A 19,493-nucleotide genomic window follows, 5' to 3' on the forward strand; every position below is an offset into this window, starting at 1 on the left:
TCCGATTATGATCTTGGCTGAGATTATTATGTCTTTAAGTGGAACTATATGAAATTCAATACATAAAGAGAAAAGACACCTGTGAACAACTTCTAATTTTTTTTCCACTGTGCTGACAGGAAGACTAAGATGATTTCTGTAACCTCTGAAGAAGCATCTACTTTTCAGCAGCCTGTTATGTAATACCTCTCAAAGTAATCCACAAAGCTTTTGAAATTACATCTGAAGAGCCAACTGTTTTCTTTCCTAAGAACTGGCTCTACTTGGGAGAAGACTTAGGTGATTTCAAAGGCAACTCTGTTCTGCCTTCAACTATTCCCACATATGTACATTTCAGATAATTAAACAACTAAAATGTGATGTTTTCCGAAACAAGTTGAAAATACTGCTAGCTAAATGCTTAGTGATCTCTTTCTTACTTGTAAATAAAGCTATAGAAAAAAATAATCCCCTTTCATGAGATCCTCCTCCCCTTTCTGCTTCAATTAAGAATCTAGGTTCAGTACAAAGGACATTTCAGCCTGCTTGCTGTTTGGAGACGGAAACTGACTTGCTATCCCATTAGGGGTATTTAATACTTCCCAAAGCCAGGACAAGCAAAATCTTTTCCTAAATTGCAGGCTGGTTTTAAAAGAGTTTCAAATACAAATGCTACATCAGAGAAGAATAAATTCTATGTAATAAACCAAAATTCTTTATTTTTAGTCTAGTTGTTATACTGTACAAGTCATCAGGGGAAGAAAAATAGAAAACTAGATCTGCAGATCTAGTTAATCAGAATTTTCAAGTCACCATGACATTTTTTTCTGCTTTCTTGTGATGCTAGCCTCAGATCTGACACAACAGGATTTTCATAGCAGCTTACCTTCAGGACAACAATCTCAGCTCTCTTTTTAATTGACAAGAAACTACACACAATTTTGTGAGGAACTGTAAGCTATACAGCTTTACAATCAACTTCCCTTTTTTAAGTAACGGCATCATTAGAAGTGGAGGTTTGCTAAATAAGAACAGTAACCATATTTTCTTCTAGATGAAACTTTGCAATAGTCACATTTTTTGAATCAAACTAGAGAAAACAGTTTGACTCCAAATGAAAGAATAAATGCCTCTTCTCTAGCTGCACTGCATTTCAAGTAATGAAGTAATGCAGTATCACTTGCACATATTTTATCCAGCACAGTCTACTTTCCTATAGTATAAAGAACTATTTATGCTACTATGGTAAATTTAAATGGGTATTTTACCAGAAGGAGGAGCCTGGAGCTCTCTAGTGGATTAATAAAAAGATGCAATATTCTCTATTTAACCAAATTCTGGTACACTTCAAGTCTGTCACTGAAATGTAACTGATGATGGAAAAAAACAATACCCTCTCCTACACCAGCTGAGGTTTCTTGATTATTGTGAAAATGACTCTGAAATACCTGTTACTTCTCATTACTTAAGAATTACATCACTTAAGTATACTTTTTCTACAAAGTCTTATTCTGCTTCATTTTTAGGTTGATGTTCAATGAAGTTTCTTAGCCTGACGCTTCAAGTTGTACGTACAACAAGCACTGTAAGCACAGCTTGAAGCTAGCAGAACAGCAGAGCACATGCTTGACTCCATATGCCATGTTTGTAAGTGCCTTTTTCTACTGCTGTTCAAGTATCTGTCAGCCTGAATATGAATGAGATCATTCAATTCTTTCACCAGTTCAGGGAGTCCCAAGAGGCAGAAAAAAAAGCTGAATGTTTCAATTGATTTTTTTTTTTTTTTTAAAGTTCTGATAAGTGGTATTGTAGCTGGAGATGCATCTTATGCTACACTCACATTGAGATGACAAAGCGAGACACTTGCATAAAGTGGATATATTTCCTCACTAGCCAGAGGACAAAATAACCTCTATTGTCCTGTCAGGCTACAACTGTACTTGTCTTCTACTTTGCACAGTGAAATTGTATTATTTCACATATGTATTTTTTTCATCACATAGTCACAGTAATACAGAAAACCTGAATTAAAATGCTGATGGTGTTTCAGGAAAAACATCACATTTCATTTGTACAGTAACTCGGGAGTATCACAGGTTACATGAAGAACACAGTATATATACCTTTTTTCAGCTTCACCCTTTTTTTCTTCTTTAACATCAGGCACTCCATCTGCAAACCTGAACTATGAAGATATTTAAAATGTACTTTCAGATACAGCAAAGCACTACGAAGCCTCTTATACTTTACATTACAGACTTCAAACTGTTAGTGATCATTGGAAAGTATGATAATAAGAATCTTGACTGCAAAAACTGTAATTTGGATGGCAGAATTACTCTTATACCATCTTTTTAAATGGTTTAAAACTGCCATTATATGGTGTAAATGGTGTGAAAATACTGCCATTATACCTTGTAATCTTTAAAACAGTGATTTTTAATTGGAAAAAAGGTGACACGATTGTCTTCTCTTTGTTCCCACCAGTAGTCCCAGCAATTTTAGGCCCACTGCCCAATTTTAACTGCGCCTGACAGATGTGTAGAAACCCACAAAAAACATTCCACCAAGTTTAGGACAAATGTAAGGCTTTTTCTCAGTGGTGTATCACAGCATATAGGAGAAAATCCCCAAGTATATGGAGAAAAAAGACAGAACCTAACATATTTGGGTGTGAGAATCTGAAAGGACTGATTCAGAACAAAGTCATGGAATCCTGGCTTTGTTTTGTCTGTTATTCATGAAGTAACTTGAACTTCACAAATTTATGATAGCCAAATAATTAGAGATGGACATGCTCTCAATGGATTTCTGAAATTCAGTTTACCAGTTCCCCACATATTTTTAGGGTTTTCTCCATGGTTAAGTTTTTGTCCTTAAAACAGTATTGTTAGCTGGAAAAAAACATCACCTGCCCCATGAATCACTCCAAACAGTAGAATAGTTGCAACAAGTATTCGGCCACTGCACTCCCTCCTCACATCTGCAAAGCTAGTTTTCTGTCCACATACAGGAATAGATTTAGGGCTGTATTAATACTTCGTGGCTTAAGTTTGGTAAAGTTTGGTGTTTGAGTAATATTAGTTGTACTTATTTACCTTTGCCCAACACAGTACAGAAAAGAAAGCATTACGACACTGATTTTACAAAGCCACAACTCTATGAAGTAGCCCCAGTGACTGACCTGGCGGTCCTGCAATAAGTACTACACCTCCAGTAACCTATTTTATTTGAGAGACCCTTTTACTCTCCCTAAGAGGTCAGGGAACAAAATTCACTTTGTGAACGAGATGTCAGCAGCCCCAGTTCCATTTGCTGAAGGAAATGTTTCTATTCTGCTTTTAAATAACGATTTTGCCAGGGAAACGGATTCCCTACTGTTTGATTACCTTATCCATTGCTTACTAGTTTTTAGCCATGTGGTTTTTACAGTTTAACTTATCCAGTTAAAACTATTATCCACTCTTGAAGTAGTGGAAAACAGTAAATGCTATCAGCAGCTATGTCTGAGTAGCAGCAAGCTGTAAATTCCAATCCATTATAAAAGCAGTAAATAGCATAAAACTTCAAGTCTTAAAAGACCTAGACTTAGCATCTACAGGAAGGAAGACAGAGAGAGTAGAAAGGTCAGATAAAGTCACTGAGCATGAAAATGGTTTAATGGTCCCTCTGAACTACCAGGTAGTCAATATGATGGCCTTTCTGTCCAAGTAATGAACCACAGAATGATCCTCCTCAGATATATGGCTGTGCAGCTCCTCAGCTTTCCAATAACATGCTATCCTTCTGAGACAGTGTGGTGAGAAGCATTTAACACCAACTTTTAAAACTAGTTATGTTATGTAAAAATGTCACATATGCACAGTAGTACTGTTAGGTGTTCTCTGAACAGTAATTTTCATACAACTGGTAATACAGAGTTGCTGTAATAACTGATATAACTATCTTGTTGTGTTTCAAATTTGAAAATGGGTTATTGGTGACAGTGTAAAAACACCCCAGTTCTGTCAAGCAAAACTTACACTGTCAATAGCACAGTAACCTGTGAAACACTATATTCTTTTTTTACAGGAAATTAAAGGTAATTTAAGGTAATTAAAATTATCCAACTACAAGGACCATCATTTCCTAAACTACTTAGCAACAGAAAACATGATTTCTCAGTACCTTTTCATCCACGTCAAAACTCTTCAGAAGTTCATCTAATTCTCTTGATTGCCCATCTTCAAGAAAGTTTTCAGTAACACCCGTAACACTCCCAAGAGGACTGCTTCCTCTGGATGAGTTGTGGGTTTTAGTGTCTTTAGCTGAAAATGTATAAACGCATTTTGTATTTCCCAAGCTACAAGACAACAAAGCTTCTACTTCCTAAATATGAAAAAGCCTTAATACTAACAAGATTTAAGAAATCCTAGGACTTCCTGAATGTGAGATTTATTTGTAAAATTATTTCACCCTTAAAGCACAAACACTTTCAAATATATATGAAATTGAATCTGTAATTAAAATTCTATCCAAGCTGTAGAACAGTTTTATTTATATAGTATTTATTTCAGTATTTTAGAAATAAATTCAGTTAAGCTTTGTTATTAAAACACAGCCAAAGATACATATGGTAATTTCCTAAGCAAATAAAGAGTCAGCCTTTGCTGCAGAAGGGTGTAAGTTTATTGCAATGACATGATGAAGCCCTGTGGCCAGCAGGTCGAGGGAGGGGATTCTCCCCCTCTGCTCTCACGAGACCCCACCTGGAGTACTGTGTTTAGTTCTGGGGCACCCAACACAACAGGGACATGGAGCTGTCGGAGCAAACCCAGAGGAGGCCTCAAAGATGATCAGAGGGCTGGAGCACCTCTGCTATGGAGACAGGCTGAGAGAGATGGGCTTGTTCAGCCTGGAAATGAGAAGGCTCATATATCTCATATGAGAACTTGTATCAGTCTTCAAATGCCTAAAGGGGGCCTACAAGAAATCTGGAGAGGGACTTTTTACAGGGACATGTAGTGGCAGGACAAGGGGGAATGGCTTTAAACTGAAAGAGGAGAGATTTACATTAGATATTAGAAAGAAATTCTTTACTGTGATGGTGGTGAGGCACTGGCATAGGTTGCCCAGACAGGCTGTGGATGCCCCATCCCTAGCAGTGTTCAAGGCCAGGTTGGACAGGGCTTGGAGCAATCTGGCCTAGGGTAAGGTGCCCCTGCCTGTGGCAGGGAGTTGGAGCTGGATGATTCTGAAGGTCCCTCCCAACCCAAACTATTCTGTGATTCTATGAACTAAATTCAGAAACTCAATATTCCTGTAATATAGGAAACACAATGAGAATTCAGTGCCATGAAATTTCAGCACCTTTTGCAGACACCACAGGAAATGAACAGAAAGTAACTGCAGCTTTCTGAAGCAACTGTTTATGTACAATGGAAGAGCTCTGCATAGAGAAAAAAATTTACTATTTCATTGTATCACATGAATAAATTTCAACTGCACCACACTGTCCAGATACAGGAAGAATCAGATTATTATTGGAAGGGCTTTTATCTTAATAGTCACTGGTCTCTGTATAACCAGCAATACAAGGCACATCTGCTTGAAGACAATATAAGATTTCCACTTGACAGATGAAGAGTATTGATGTCATCCAGAATATCTTAACTGTAGTAGTTGTTGCTCTTCTTAAGACTGTGAATCCCCTGAGACAAGAAGCCATGGCCTCACTACATAACACAAGACATGAAAGCAGTAATACCTATACATTCCTATGTATTTACATATTTCTAAATAAATACATAAATTGTGGGTAACTACCAAAACCAAGCACCTTTATTTTGCTCTGTGCAGGTCTTTTAAAAAAGTCATATATCAAACATAAGCTACTACGTGCACTATTAATCTAAGAGTATGATGTGAGCCTTAATTTCTCAGATCTGCAAAGAAGGACATACTTGAATCTTTTTCTTTATTTTAAGCACCACAAAAAGACCCAAAGGCTTCTGGCCTTGAACTTCATTAGAACATGAAGCAAAACAACAGTCCGAGAAGATGCAGAAGTTACTAAACAGTACAGGACTTGTTGCCAGGTCTGTTTTCAATCACCTCAGTACCGCAGATACCATGGCACAGGTGCCTCTGGCTCTTTACATCGCCAGATGCGTAACTGTGTACTTCCTCCGTACTCATCCTCAGGGAACTTGAGTCTATTTCTTGGTGTCTGAACAATTACACCCTCATTACCTTTTATTTTGCCTTCTTATCACTGAAGCCTGAAACATTCTCTCCCCCAAATAGTTACTATTCATTCCTTTTTCTCCAGGAGGCTATGTCTCTCCAAACCATTCACTCTTTCTACATGAAAAGTATTTCTTTCTACATGAGCACATTAATATAAAAACCAGCACAAGACATACTGTCACAGATACTTTTCAAGCCTGCAACAAAAACAATACATAATGGCCAAGTGTTAAACTAACAGCAAGCTGACAAACTGACACCAGAAAGGGGAACACCAAGAACCTTCAAAACCAGCATCAGCACACTGTGCCTTCTCCAGTGTGTTTTATTCCCCTGTTCCTTCAACCTATCGAAGGGAAACTTCCACATCAGACATACTTTGCATAGTAGGCCTGTATGCAAGCTGTAGAAAACAAAACAAATCACACTTAGATGCTGCCTACTTGGACTGTTCTGCTTAAAATAGGAAGAAAAAAAATAAACAACTCGGAAGTATCCTTCTCTAAAAAAAGCGTCCTTAAAAAACTGGACACTGTCAGAAGAATGGGCATAGCATCTGCAAAAAACAAAAGTACAAACTGGAAAAAGCCCCTATTTTAAAATTCTGTCTGCTAATTGAGAGAAGAACAAAGTGAGATCGTGAGTCAGCCTCCAAAGCAGTATCACAGTACTCAGTGTCTTACTATCAAAATTCCCCAACACCCAGTACTATCAAGACACCAGTACTGAAGAGAAGCGCATGTTCCCTGTAAGACTCAGGCTTGCACCATTTCAAGACATCCACTTTATAAGCATTAGGAAACAAAACACTGTTACAATAAAAAGGTATTACTGAAATGACAAATTCTCATTTTACGTAGAAAGCAGAAAGCCCTGGTTTTGCTACTGAACACCTTTGTGGTTACTATCTTTTCTTGACTATGCATTCAGAAATCTCCAAAGACTCTTACCTTTTAGCACCCAATCACAGGAAATTTCAGTATCATCTGACATTCCAGATTCCTGTATGGTAATGTGTCTGTTTTGGAAAAAAGCGTACTTAAGATTTCCATCTTGCACAAAGGCAATATTAATCTAGAAAGTTACGTAAAATTAAAGTTCTCAGTAATACTTTTAGCTATGGACAGAATCCTTACGTTCAGCACACTGTCATAAGACTGTTCTTCACACTCTCTTTTGGCTTTCTTATAGCCATCCCTACAAATACACTCCTAAATGAGTTAACTAACACCAAGACATTTCAAATCTCAAAAGTCGTCAGTAAAAGCTTTGTCTAAAATACTGAGAAGGGAAATCTCTCTAGAGCAAATTATGGAAATACTGTGCTAATGAGCCAATTCATCAGTTTCTACAAAACGTGATTTATGTTAATATTGCATTCAAGACAATTTGCGTAACACTGAATCTCAAATAGAGTAACAAACATTTGTTCATAGAAATATACTTCACCTATTTTAAAGATAAGTTGGAAAAAAGGTATTTCTCCTCAGAAAAGCTCTAAAGATAAAAATACATAGTAAAATATTACATATAGGATATATAAAACATCATCATCGCTACAGATCTTGGAAGCTTACCCCTGGTAAATGACAAGTGTAATGACAGCAAGCTGCCTAGTAAAATGGAACAATGAAAAATTTCAACAACCTAGTGGAAATTAAGAAGTTCCCCAGAATGTGTAACTTGGAATTATGCAAACATTCAGGCACAAATATAGATAGATACATTATGAAGCAGAGTTGAGTAAGTTACAGCAAGTTTGCAGAGACAAGAAGGTTATTTATTACAGGCAAGCTCTCTGTAGGCTTACTTCCCCTCTCCCCCATGTTGTATGTGAAATGCAAAGTTTGAGTGATTTTGCCTGTAACAATTTACTTTCTTTTTGTAAAACTGCAGTGCAGACAGTTCCAGAAAGCTGTCATCTTCATAAACACTGCTTAAAACTGAAAATATTTAACAGCATCAAGACACTGAAATCTTCATATTCAGGTCAAAAGCCACTTCCAAATCTTTACCAGATTCTCCTAATTGTGTAGTGTGAAACAGAAGTTATTTGAATTTTGGAGCTCAGTCACTGTTGTGACCGGTATGGCCTCCTTTTGAAGGACACGTGCTCTCATTATCTGAAATTTGGAAGCCAAAAGTTATTATCCTTAAATTTTCATAACTAAAAATACTCCTCCATCTTTTAAGGTCACAAACAGTCAAAGATGAAAAGCGTCATTAGCTAAACAAGTCTTGGTGTTTAAATTCAAAACTCAAACAAAATGGATCCACACTAATAGTTACGCATCTCCAGTGGCTAACAATTGCCACCAAACACTTGTCAGTGATTGAATCAAGCAGCTACAACCTTCACACAGTTTCAGTGCTTTGGTTTCTCAATGAAACTTGAACAAAAAATATTCCTTCATTATAGGAACTGTCATTTTGACAAGCTGCTAGATCTCAGATTTTTGTAGTGGGAAGAACACTACAAATTAAGGCACCAGTCATTTCCTTTGCAGTTACAACTTAAATGCTATTAAACTGGTAAGTAACACTCAACACATGCTAAAAACCTTTTTAAGAACTCAGCTATACTTTCAGAATAACTTGCTAGCAGAACTACCGTTCTTACTGCTCTGTACCAATGCCAGATCAAAGTATCAGTACACAAGATGTACTGAAGTCCATCCTCATGCATTTATGCACTAAAACAGTTTTAACAAAGATCCAGGTTCTTTCTGTCATCATCTGCCTGTTCTCACTAATCTGAAGGCAAACCATAACAAAAGCTATGTATAGAGCTAAAGAAAACATTCAGCAACAGCCACCATGTGCAGCCAGTAAGTGCTTGTATTGCTCTTCTACCTAAGATCACCAAATTACATTCATCTAGAGTGTAATGGCTAACATTAACCAAATGTTAAACAAAACATACATATAAACTAGTATTTATACAAGTTAGACATGGTTTACAATAGCGCAGTTCTGACTTGCTGTTCTACATGGACAGAGTGAAGTATGATTACAAACTAATATTAAGCTAATGTTGCAACAAAGCAAAACCAAGTATGCATAAAATAAGAAGCCAAACAAGAAAACATACACAATAGCCTAGAATACCTCTAAAGAAAAAAAAAAAAAAGGATATTAACAGAAACAGTATTTTATTTTAAAATATGTAGTATGATGTCAGTGTAACTCTGCCAGCATAATCACTTTGGAAAAGACAGCTGAAGTCCCAGTTGTATCTGGCGAATACTAACAAAATAAAACATAGCAGTATGAACTGGTCATTATCTGGTATTATTAAGGGATATTAAGCTACCTGATAAAACAGTAGTAAGGTTTATTGCTTTATTTTAATATTGTTGTACTCAGTTCATTAGTATGTTCCTGACTGTTACCAACTTTGATCAGTCACTGTCTAATGATCTTTGCATTAAATTATGGAAATTAAAAAGCAAAACCAGACAATTTTGCCTACTTCTTTAGCAAATTAAGGGGAAATTCTAAGAAGTAAGAGGTCTGCATTTTTACTTTCCCTGGCTGGTGGCAAGCAAATTCAGTAGATCCAGGAAGAAAGCTGAAATTTGACTTCAAACAAGTTCAGTTTTCATCTCTCTAAAGGTTGTGATAATGTTACTCTAACTCAGGAAATACTTATCCTCCCTACAAAGTACTTACAAGATCAAATAAAATTTTCAGTTAGCATCTATACAAATACCAAACTTTACTACCATAACCAAGATGAGAGTGGAAAGGGCTTGGAAGTTCTAATCTTCCACTCTGTGCAGTAGACAGTGCAGATGTCTGTGCAGACAGCCAGTTGGAAACCATCTCAGAACAGCCATTATTACCCTGGGGTAACATACAGCAATGTCATTCTGTTATGTAGTGTATATAGAATATAATATATACACTGTACACAAAATTAATAGTAATTCTAGTATATTTATTATGATAGAGCCTAGCTGCTTCTTGAGAAGTTTGATGCTCCTACTGAAGATTTGCCCTGTTCTTCAGAGGCTTGTCTTTGCATAAGCTTGATTCTGCAAAAATATTAACAACTGAAAGTTTTATATTCTCATGTTTAAAAAACTGTCCAGTACCTCAGAGAAGATTTTCTTCTTTTTCTTCTTTTTTCACATGGGTTTAATGAAGGGGAAAGGATAATGAGAGCAAAGAGGAAAATAAATTAGTGCCGTGATATAATGTTGAAAATAATTAAAACATTATTTAAAATAAGGATAAAGCCACCCAGGAAGTGCACAGAAGAAAATTAAAACATCCCTCCCAATAAAAAAACCCCTAATCTTCAGAGGAAATTCTTGCATTGTTTGTATCTAAGCTCTGTTTTCCTTTGTATGATGAAAAATGTGATCTTAAAATTAATTTATCAAACACAAGTATCAAAGTTTAGAGGGAATACTCCTCTAGACAGTTGATGAGTTCCTCTGTGCCATGAAGGACTAATACCTCTTCTACAAAAGTTTTTCTACTTTAAACTTCTATTCCCTCCTCAGTGACTTTTATGATCATCTCAACCCCCCAAAAACCTTATTACCTAGTCATTAACATCAGGATCATAAACATCCATAACATGTAAGCCACATTACAGATTTGAAAAATACTCACTTGTCTGTGGTAGGAGAAAAGCAGAGAAGAAACGGCAGAATGGAATACTACTGCAGAGACGACCATTTACTCGTACAGATACAGCAAAATAATAAGCTAGACCTAGAAAGCATGCTAATATTCTACCACCTCACAACTAAAAAAATTCTCTCAAAGCGGTATCTGCTATCTCAAATCAAGTCAGATATTTAAAAACATTGTGTTATTAATTAAGAATATTACTCTTCCTAAGTTTTGTTTACACTTCCATTATTTCACTTCACTTGGTCTAAACCAGTTCTTTAGGACTATGTTTTCCTTCAATGTGGAGATAATCCTAGTTCTTCTGAAAAACAAATTATTTGCATTCAGAATATTGCCATACTCAACCAAATTTTGACATTTAAATTCAACTAACAAACTGAAAAAATTCTGTAAGGAAGCCTGACCACTACAACCAAAGTATACTGATAAGAGAACAAAGTACTCAGGATTATTGTAGTAAAGAAAAATTATATGCATACCTAAAATTATCATCTACTGAATCTTTATTTTCTGGGGTGACTGGACACTCAGGCTTAAGATCCTGCTTTTCATCTTTAATGGAGATGCTATCGTAGGACTCCTTCACAGAACAATTTTCACAGTCTACAAGTTCAAGCTTCTCTTCATTATTGTATCCAAAAAGGTCAGGGTCATCCTGAATCACATCAATGACAAGAATATCTTCCTTGTAAGCATCAAGAATATCTGGAATATTTTGACTTTGGTGTTCTGAAAGAGTTCCACTTGATTTGCTACCATCATTTATTTCTAATGCAGCAGGGTGGCGAACTGCATTCCACGAATGATCAGAAAAACTAGATTTTAGTACACATTCAGTACCATGGAAATCAGGCATAAGTGACAACTCTGGCTGTCCATCAGGAAAAGGATGTGGATATAAAAAAGAATGTTCAGAGAGAGTAGACAAGGCTGAAAGGTCTTTAGGGCCATCATGCTGGAAGTCCTTACTGCTGATCTCATCTGCTTTTTCCTTTGTTGAAGCTGTAGATGTAGCATCACCCGCAATAGGAAGAGGCTGCTGCTCAGAATTCACCAAGAAAGTCTCTTCACCCATCTTCTGCCTTCTTGAAACACTAGTGCTGTCAAAAAGCTCTAGTGGACTAAAGGTTTTTCTTTCAAATGAACAGACAGATTCCAATTTCCTGGATTCAGGTTTATTTCTGCATAAAGGAATTTTGAATTTTGTCAGGTTTTCAGCGTTTAATATTTTCATTAGCTTTAAATCAGAAAATGTCTCTTTCACTACTGATATCTTACTGCTCAAGTTCTTTCTGTGCGTGTCACATGTAGATGTACCTTTGTGGACTGTCACAGATAGGTTTCTTTCTGTTACAGTTCCTTTTTTTTTATTTTTTTGCTTTGTTGTAAAATTTAAGGTTGCTTTAACTTCTTGCACGTCACCATGGCTAAAAGCTACAGCACTTCTATTCGTATCAATGGGGGATCGCACATTCTCACTGCTCATTCTCAAAGTCTCATCAATATCCATGGGAGACGATCCTGGTGCTTCAATAGAAGTCAGACATTCAGTATATGAATCTATTATTTTGCACGTAGGTTCTTTGTTAATTTCTTCCAATGACATAGGCAAACCCAACTGTCTCAAATTCCCAGTCACAGCATTGCTTCCTACAGTTTCAACACTGCCTTGATCAAAGGATTCCTTGAAGGTGGCCCTTACAAGTCTTCTTCCTTCTGAGCTAGACACAAGATTTTTATGAACCCATTCAGAAGTCCTGGCACAAGATTTAAAAGGCCAAACATTTTTACCAGTCATAGGTACGGTTCTTTGACAAGTAATCTGATGCAATTTCTTATTAACTTTGTTCAATTTTTTAACTGTCTTGCTTTTGTGACTGTTAGAAACACCATGGACCTCATCAGCTAGCACTTTCAGGCTACCCGAGGCAGCAGAATGATGTGCCATGCTGTCTGAATTTTCTTCTTTTGCTGTTACTGAGAGCTCACATCTCTTCTTAAAGCCATCTTCAAATGCAAGTGATTTGGTACTGTTCTTTCTCCAGACTGATGTATTTTGTGCTTCATGAGTATTTCTTCCTACATGAAGATTTGATGTATGATCACATGAAGGTGACAGAGTAATTTCGTCATGATTTAGTCCCAAGACTTCAGAGGAACCTGACCTGGCAAGTGCCGCTTCTGCTTGTAACTCATACTCACTGCCATTAGCCATGTCTGTGAATATATTCTGCATCACTGATTTCTCAGTAATTTTCTTCTTTTTCCTAGGCTTTCTACCAATATTCAACCTTTTTCCCCTTAAAGACTTATTGTTTTCACTCTGACAGCATGAAAAACACTCTTCTCTGTTTTGAGTTTTTTCTTTATTGAACAATATACCACCTTTTATGGGTGATCCTTTGTTTTGCATTCTCCTAGTGCTGCAATTCATATCACTCTGTTCTACAGTACCATCAGGAAAAACATGCTTTTCTTTATCCTGGGCTATATGGATGAATCCATTAAATTTGTAACTGCTGGTAGTTCCACTAGCTGAAGACTTCACAAATGTATCGATGTAACTACAGGCTTCTAATTTCACAAATGGATTCTTTTCTGTTGCACAGAACAAGCCATTGCAATGGTTTAGGGCTTTTCTGCAATGTTCAGCATCACATTTTGCAGATACACTTCTCACTTTTTCACCTGTAGTCACACTAAAACTTTGCAAGCATTTGTCTTGATCAGTTCTGGGTTTCCTTTTCTTATACTGCACACCAGACTGTTTTGTTACAGAACGGCATATAAAGTTCTTGCTTTTGGTCCCACCTAAAGCAGCAACTGTAGGAGATTTACAGTAGTGAGGTTCCTTTTCCTTAGAATCGTCCGATGGGTTTTGATTTGTCTTAAGCTTCTTCACAGCCTGTGTACCAGAACCCTGCTCAATTGCTTTCCATTCTTCCTTCACTGATTAAAAAACAAAGAAGTGTCATTAAAGAGTATGCTAAGGGAAAAAAAATACCCTATTGCAATACTTTTTTTTTTTATAGAGAACAAAAAACGTTCAAGGCTACTAACGAACACAACACTGTATAAAGCTAAAACACTTCTGTAAAGTTTTACTAATTTATTTTAAATTAGCACTATTAGCAGACTTACAGTAACAAATTATATTTTGTCTTCAGAAACAAATGTAAGCAGGACCTTAAGGAGTCATAAAGACATTGGAAGTAGTATATTTAAAACACAGGTGGAAACCAAATTAGAGCAAGTCTGGCAGGAAAATGCAGATGCTGTTGGCACACTTGGCTGTACAATCTTTTGTTTACATAGTAGATTCTCTGTATTAGGAAAGCTTGTTCCTAAAAATATAGTAATTTATTTTAGATATATAGTCCAACCAAATGTATCAGTCTGTTCAAGAAGATTAAGGAAAACTGCAGGACTTGCATTTTTGTAAGTAGTACTTTTTATTTAAAAACAAAGATGATGTAAAAACCTGTACATCCAAAAGTTTCACCTGGAGAATGGACTCCAGAATGTACCAGTAGAACGTTGAGGGGTTTAGATCTTACTTTTCAAAGTAAGAAAGATATAATTGTAATATGTCTCTTTTTTTTTTTTTTTTAGAATATGGTTTATAGATAAAATACAATAACCTATAGCAAATATTTGTCTTTCGAATGCACCTGCTTTGAAAGTAAAAAGAATGGCTTTCAGACAACTACCCTGAAAAAAATGAGACTTTTAAAAATTCTTTAAAAATTGTTTCAGTTTGATACAACATCCTCTTAAAACACCAAAACACAATCTTTTTTTTCTGTGTCTTTCAGGGTTTTGCAGAGAATAGCTACTAAAACCCAAAGAGTTCTGAAAACAAAACCTATAAAGACAAGCACCAAAACAAGACAGCATGATGCATATTCAAAACCAATCAGATAATATACAGATGAATGAAGAATTGACTATTTTCTATTTTGGCTTTGCATAAACTACTGCCTCCTTTCCTGCTTGTGCCTGACCTTCTACGTGTAAATGAACAGACCACTTCTGAGGGGAAAAAAGAATAAAAATTTCTTACTTGAGGCTTGTAGCTGTCAATGCCCCTTTCACCCTCTGCACCCAGAAAGAGTATCTGGCCTCCTCTGTGCTAAAGAACTGCTTTTCTCCTTCAATAAAAACCTTTCCTCTTCCTAAAATTCTGTTTTCTCCTAAGACTGGTATTCACAGTACTGTAAAGCAGACCCTAGCTCATATCTCGACATTCTTGTGCTAAGTTAGTAGCCATCCACTAAGAGCTGCTTTTAACTAACAGTTAAAGAGTACAGGCCACTCTTTATTGTGCTCATGTCTTTGTCCCACACAGATACATCTGCAAAAGAAATAATTATCTCCTGTTTTTTCACTTTTTAATGGGGTCTTACTGCAGCACCAGTCCCTTGCCCCAGGAACCCAAATTCTGCACCTGTACTTCTGCAACAGGGCACAAGTGCGTATCACTTTCCTCCAGACTGTCTGCTCCTTCCTGAGGGTTGGAGCTCTGCTGCTCTTCTTTCAGGCAACGCTTGTGCATCTTTCCGCTGATTATTAGTTGTTCTTGGCCACCTGAACCCTGTAGCTGCTGTGACACCAATGCATTTCTCTCCATCTTCCCCAGACTCACTGCTCCTCTCTTGCACTCTGGATGCTGCATATGCAGTTCCACCAAGGCACATCTACCCTTCTCTCTGGGCCCTTGTAGTTTTAGTTTCATTAAGGAGGCCCTGTCTTTCTTACTCAAGCATCTCTTTTCTTTCTCCTGTACCCCTGACTTTCTTGATGGAATTAAAGAATTTGGGGCCTACAAGGATGCTGGGGAGGGACTCTTCATTAGGGACTGTAATGATAGGACATGGGGTAATGGGTTAAAACTTAAAACAGGGGAAGTTTCGGTTAGATATGAGGAAGTTCTTTACTGTGAGGGTGGTGAGGTGCTGGTACAGGTTGCCCAAGGAAGTTGTGAATGCTCCATTCCTGGCAGTGTTCAAGGCTAGGTTGGATGGAGTCTTGGGTAATATGGTTTAGTGTGAGGTGTACCTGCCCATGGCAGGGGGGGTTGGAACTTGATGATCTTAAGGTCCTTTCCAACCCCAACTATTCTATGATTCCATTATACTCATCTGACTTTTTGGGCCTATCTACCTCTTCCTGAACTGCTGGTTCAGACAAGGATTCCTGAACCTTCTCAAGATATGGGATTTGCATCTTCAGTATCATTATGGAGTCAGTGCTTTTCACTTCAGTACTACATGTACTGTTTCTGGGTTGTAGCACCTCTGGTTCTGGCAAACAGGAAATTCCATGTCTCTCTATGCTCTTGATTTCCTCCTCTGAGGATGCGATTTGTAATTTTATTTCCATAAAGGAATACTTGCCTTTTTCTCCCAAAATCCCTGAACTCTCCTGGAATGCTGAGTAGTTTGGTTCTTCTGAGTTCTGTTCCTTCCTTTCAATCACTGCCAATAATTTATTTTGCGAAGTAGTTCCTGAGAAAAATTGCTGCCGACCTTGTTCTGTCCTTCGCCTTCCAGTCTTTTCCCAGCATGTGACTGCAACCACAGTTGCTGCCTGCCAATCTTCACATATGGCAGTGTCTGAAACTGGCACCTCTAGACCCTTGTTGATTCTGGAAATCCTCCTGCATTGTATCCGCTTGGTTTTTTTACCTGGGAGTCTCTGGCTACTCTCACCTTGCTCCTTCTGCATGGGTGCAGGAGGAGCAAACTGCTTGCACAGAATGCTGGAGAGCATGGCAGGTTGCAGACAGCAAGATAAGGGCTGCTCAGGTTTTCTCTCAGGTGCCAGGTGACGACTCTGCTTGACTACCAACATGTTCCCTGCCTCACATCCTATCCCCGCAGCCAGAGAGCTTGAGCTGGTGACTATCTCATCAGCCAACTTCACATCGCTGCCAGTTACCACCTTCCCTGACCTTAACTGCGGCATTCTACGAGCCTAGAGTCAGCAACAAAATCCACTCACCAGTGCACCTTTACCAGCAGCAACCCAGTTAGCCCGGCACCTAAGGCGGGCAAAGGCTCAACCAGGAAGGGGACCGCAACTTCGCTAAAGCCTCAGAGATAGCGGCCTGACAGTAAACAAACCCAGGCCTCCTGAGGAAAGCAAGCCCAAGACCACCAACGAGCGAGCACCCACCACCGCCCCGCAGGCCGGAGCAGCCCCTCACCGCGCAGAGGGGACTAGGAAGCAGCCCCACACTTTCCACGCCCCAAGGGCCGCGCCGCGGCCACCCGTGCCACGCAGCCCGCCGCTTCCCGCGAAGCCCCTCCGGCCGCAGAAGCCGCCTGGATCACCCCCGTGCCACCCCGCCGCTCCCCTCGCCCCGGCCCTCGTCCACCGATCCGTCCCTCGACGCGTCGTCTCAGCGCCGCCTGCCCGCACGCGTCACTCGAAGGGAGACGTGGGTGCCCGCTGCACGGGCTAATGGCGGTGCGGCCGGAAGGGGCGCGGAGCGAGAGGTGGCCGAGGGCGTCGGCGTGAGGGAGGCCGCGAGGGGGAGGTGCCGAGGTGAGGAGAACGGCTGATCCGGCGGGGGGAAGGAGGGATATGTGCGGTCCAGTGTGCCAACACTTACAGTCAGGAGGACAGCAGGAGTTGCGGCCGCTCCGCTGTGCGCGTCCTCTTGTGGGTTCACGGGCGCCGCCTTTACGGAGAAACCTCCTCTCCGGAGTCGGCCATGTATGGGGCTGGCAGACGCTGCTCCCATGGGCCACAGAGCTAGGCCGGGCGGTGGTTTCCCAGCTGCAGCTAAGGAGCCGTCATGCTGCTCCCTTGGTGCCCGAAGCCCCGTGCCGCAGCGGCCACAGGGCGACAGGCCACCAGGCCTGGCTACAGCCGCGGGCCCAGGGGATGGCCCGAGGTGCTGGGGGCCTGTGTGGAACTGCCAAAACCTGTGAAGTGCCAAATGGTGGCAGCCGGTCAACTCACTCAGAGCTGGAGTAGGATAGAACACCCCCCCCCCCCGGCGACTGCCTGGCTGGCTGTTTCCTTCACGTGTTTCATCCACCTCAGGTAAGCAGTATCACCTCGTTTGCCCTGAGCACTAAAGGGGCTCTCTGGTACTGAGGGGTGTGATATGCTTGTTTCCATAGCTGTGGCCTATGTAAATTTCGTATTTTAAATAAGGCAGTTTCTGAGGACTGCAGTTAGGAAAAAAGTAGCTCAACTAGTTTGACTGTATAGTCAGAAAACAACCAAAGTTGGTGTTTGGGCTTCAAATATGATAGTTTCAACACAAAGGTAGGGCACCAAAGTTGCAGGACCATCCCCTGAGTGATAATGTGAACACAAAGGTAAGCTTACAAACCCAATGTTGTACAAAGATTGAATCTAAATGGTGAGTGCTATGAAAATCATAAATAATTAAACTTAATAAGGTGATACTTTAATGCCAGCGATGCAGTCAGCAGAATCACAGGTGGTTGGCAAATGACTGTGGCCTCTAATGACTGTGCCCCTTTCTGTTCACAGGTAGCCCTTGAGGGAATGAAGTGCCTTACTCAGATTCATGGCACCCTGACTTACTGCTTGGCGGTGTTCACATTTCATGCACCCTAGTTTGAGACCCATGCACAGAAATAAAGCTTTTTTGTCACTACTTTCTAGAAGTGCAGTATTGGCAATGTGAAAGAGTAGCTGAAGAGTAAAGGCATATTCTACCAAATGACATTGGCTTATTATGTGACTTCAGCTCATGTTGCTCACTTCACCTCTGTTTCTCCACCTATAGGTAGAGCTAATACATCACTGTCCAAATAAACACAGAAAGCAATGGATTTTTGGCAAAAGCTGTCCATAGATGAGGAACAACAGGCAGGCTGGGAAGCCAGTAACTTCCTTTTGCTTACCATCTTCTTAGGTTGAACCTACATGCTTAAGTACAACAAAAAAGTCACCAAGTGGCTAGCTAAAGTTAAACAAAGCAGAAAATATAGATTTCTTTGGTAGTTTCTACCCTAGCCCAGTAATGTGCGTTAGGTCCTTCAGACAGAAAGGGCCAAATAAAAGGGAGTTAACTGCACAGCATGTATCATTGTCAGTGTTCTGCAAAGCTGTGTTTAAAGAAAACATTCAGCTCTGGCAAAATTTGACCTTCTCCAGGTCAAATATAATGTTCTCCAGTGTGTAACATGGTCGTTTGGTACCAAGACAGGAAATGAATGCTAATTAAAGACATTCGTAAAAGTCCTCAGAAAGGATATTTTGAAGTACCTGTGGATTATGTTAAAAACATTGCAGTACTGCTAAAAAGAGGTAGTATAAACATTGTCTTTTAAAGTGGATCAATTTAACTGTCTTTTAAAAATACTTGAAAGAAGAGACATTTTAAAAAGAAATTCTGTGTCAAGTGTTTATTAAAACTGTAGGCTATTAAGGTGGAAAGAACTTTAAAAAATCACATAAACAGCTTAAGGGAGGAAAAGTTATTTTCACATTCCAACAACATTTGGATTAGTAATACTGCATGGAAATTTTTAAACTTTATTTTGAAATTGTTTGGAAATACAGATAAATGCTTGATCCTCTTGAGTTTTGTAAGGCCTGTATTTCAATGCCTTATCTAAACTTTATATTTAATTCATCTTTTGCTGATCTGT

General features: G+C 39.1%; 1 protein-coding gene across 1 annotated transcript in view; it reads right to left on the reverse strand.

Annotated features, from left to right (window-relative positions):
• The window catches only part of TOPAZ1 (testis and ovary specific TOPAZ 1), a gene marked incomplete at both ends in the record, with an annotated part of 36,141 nt that extends 19,320 nt beyond the window's left edge, over nucleotides 1-16,821 (reverse strand). The window contains 6 exons of the mRNA XM_080611453.1: nucleotides 2,103-2,164; nucleotides 4,147-4,286; nucleotides 7,158-7,225; nucleotides 11,334-13,803; nucleotides 15,337-15,671; nucleotides 15,992-16,821. Of these exons, the coding sequence (XP_080467579.1) occupies nucleotides 2,103-2,164; nucleotides 4,147-4,286; nucleotides 7,158-7,225; nucleotides 11,334-13,803; nucleotides 15,337-15,671; nucleotides 15,992-16,821 (3,905 nt within the window). The remainder of the gene's footprint in view (nucleotides 1-2,102; nucleotides 2,165-4,146; nucleotides 4,287-7,157; nucleotides 7,226-11,333; nucleotides 13,804-15,336; nucleotides 15,672-15,991) is intronic.
• Nucleotides 16,822-19,493: the final 2,672 nt, after the last annotated feature.

The sequence above is a fragment of the Psittacula echo genome (assembly GCF_963264785.1).
Source record: "Psittacula echo genome assembly, chromosome: 2".
Classification (NCBI taxonomy): Eukaryota; Metazoa; Chordata; class Aves; order Psittaciformes; family Psittacidae; genus Psittacula; species Psittacula echo.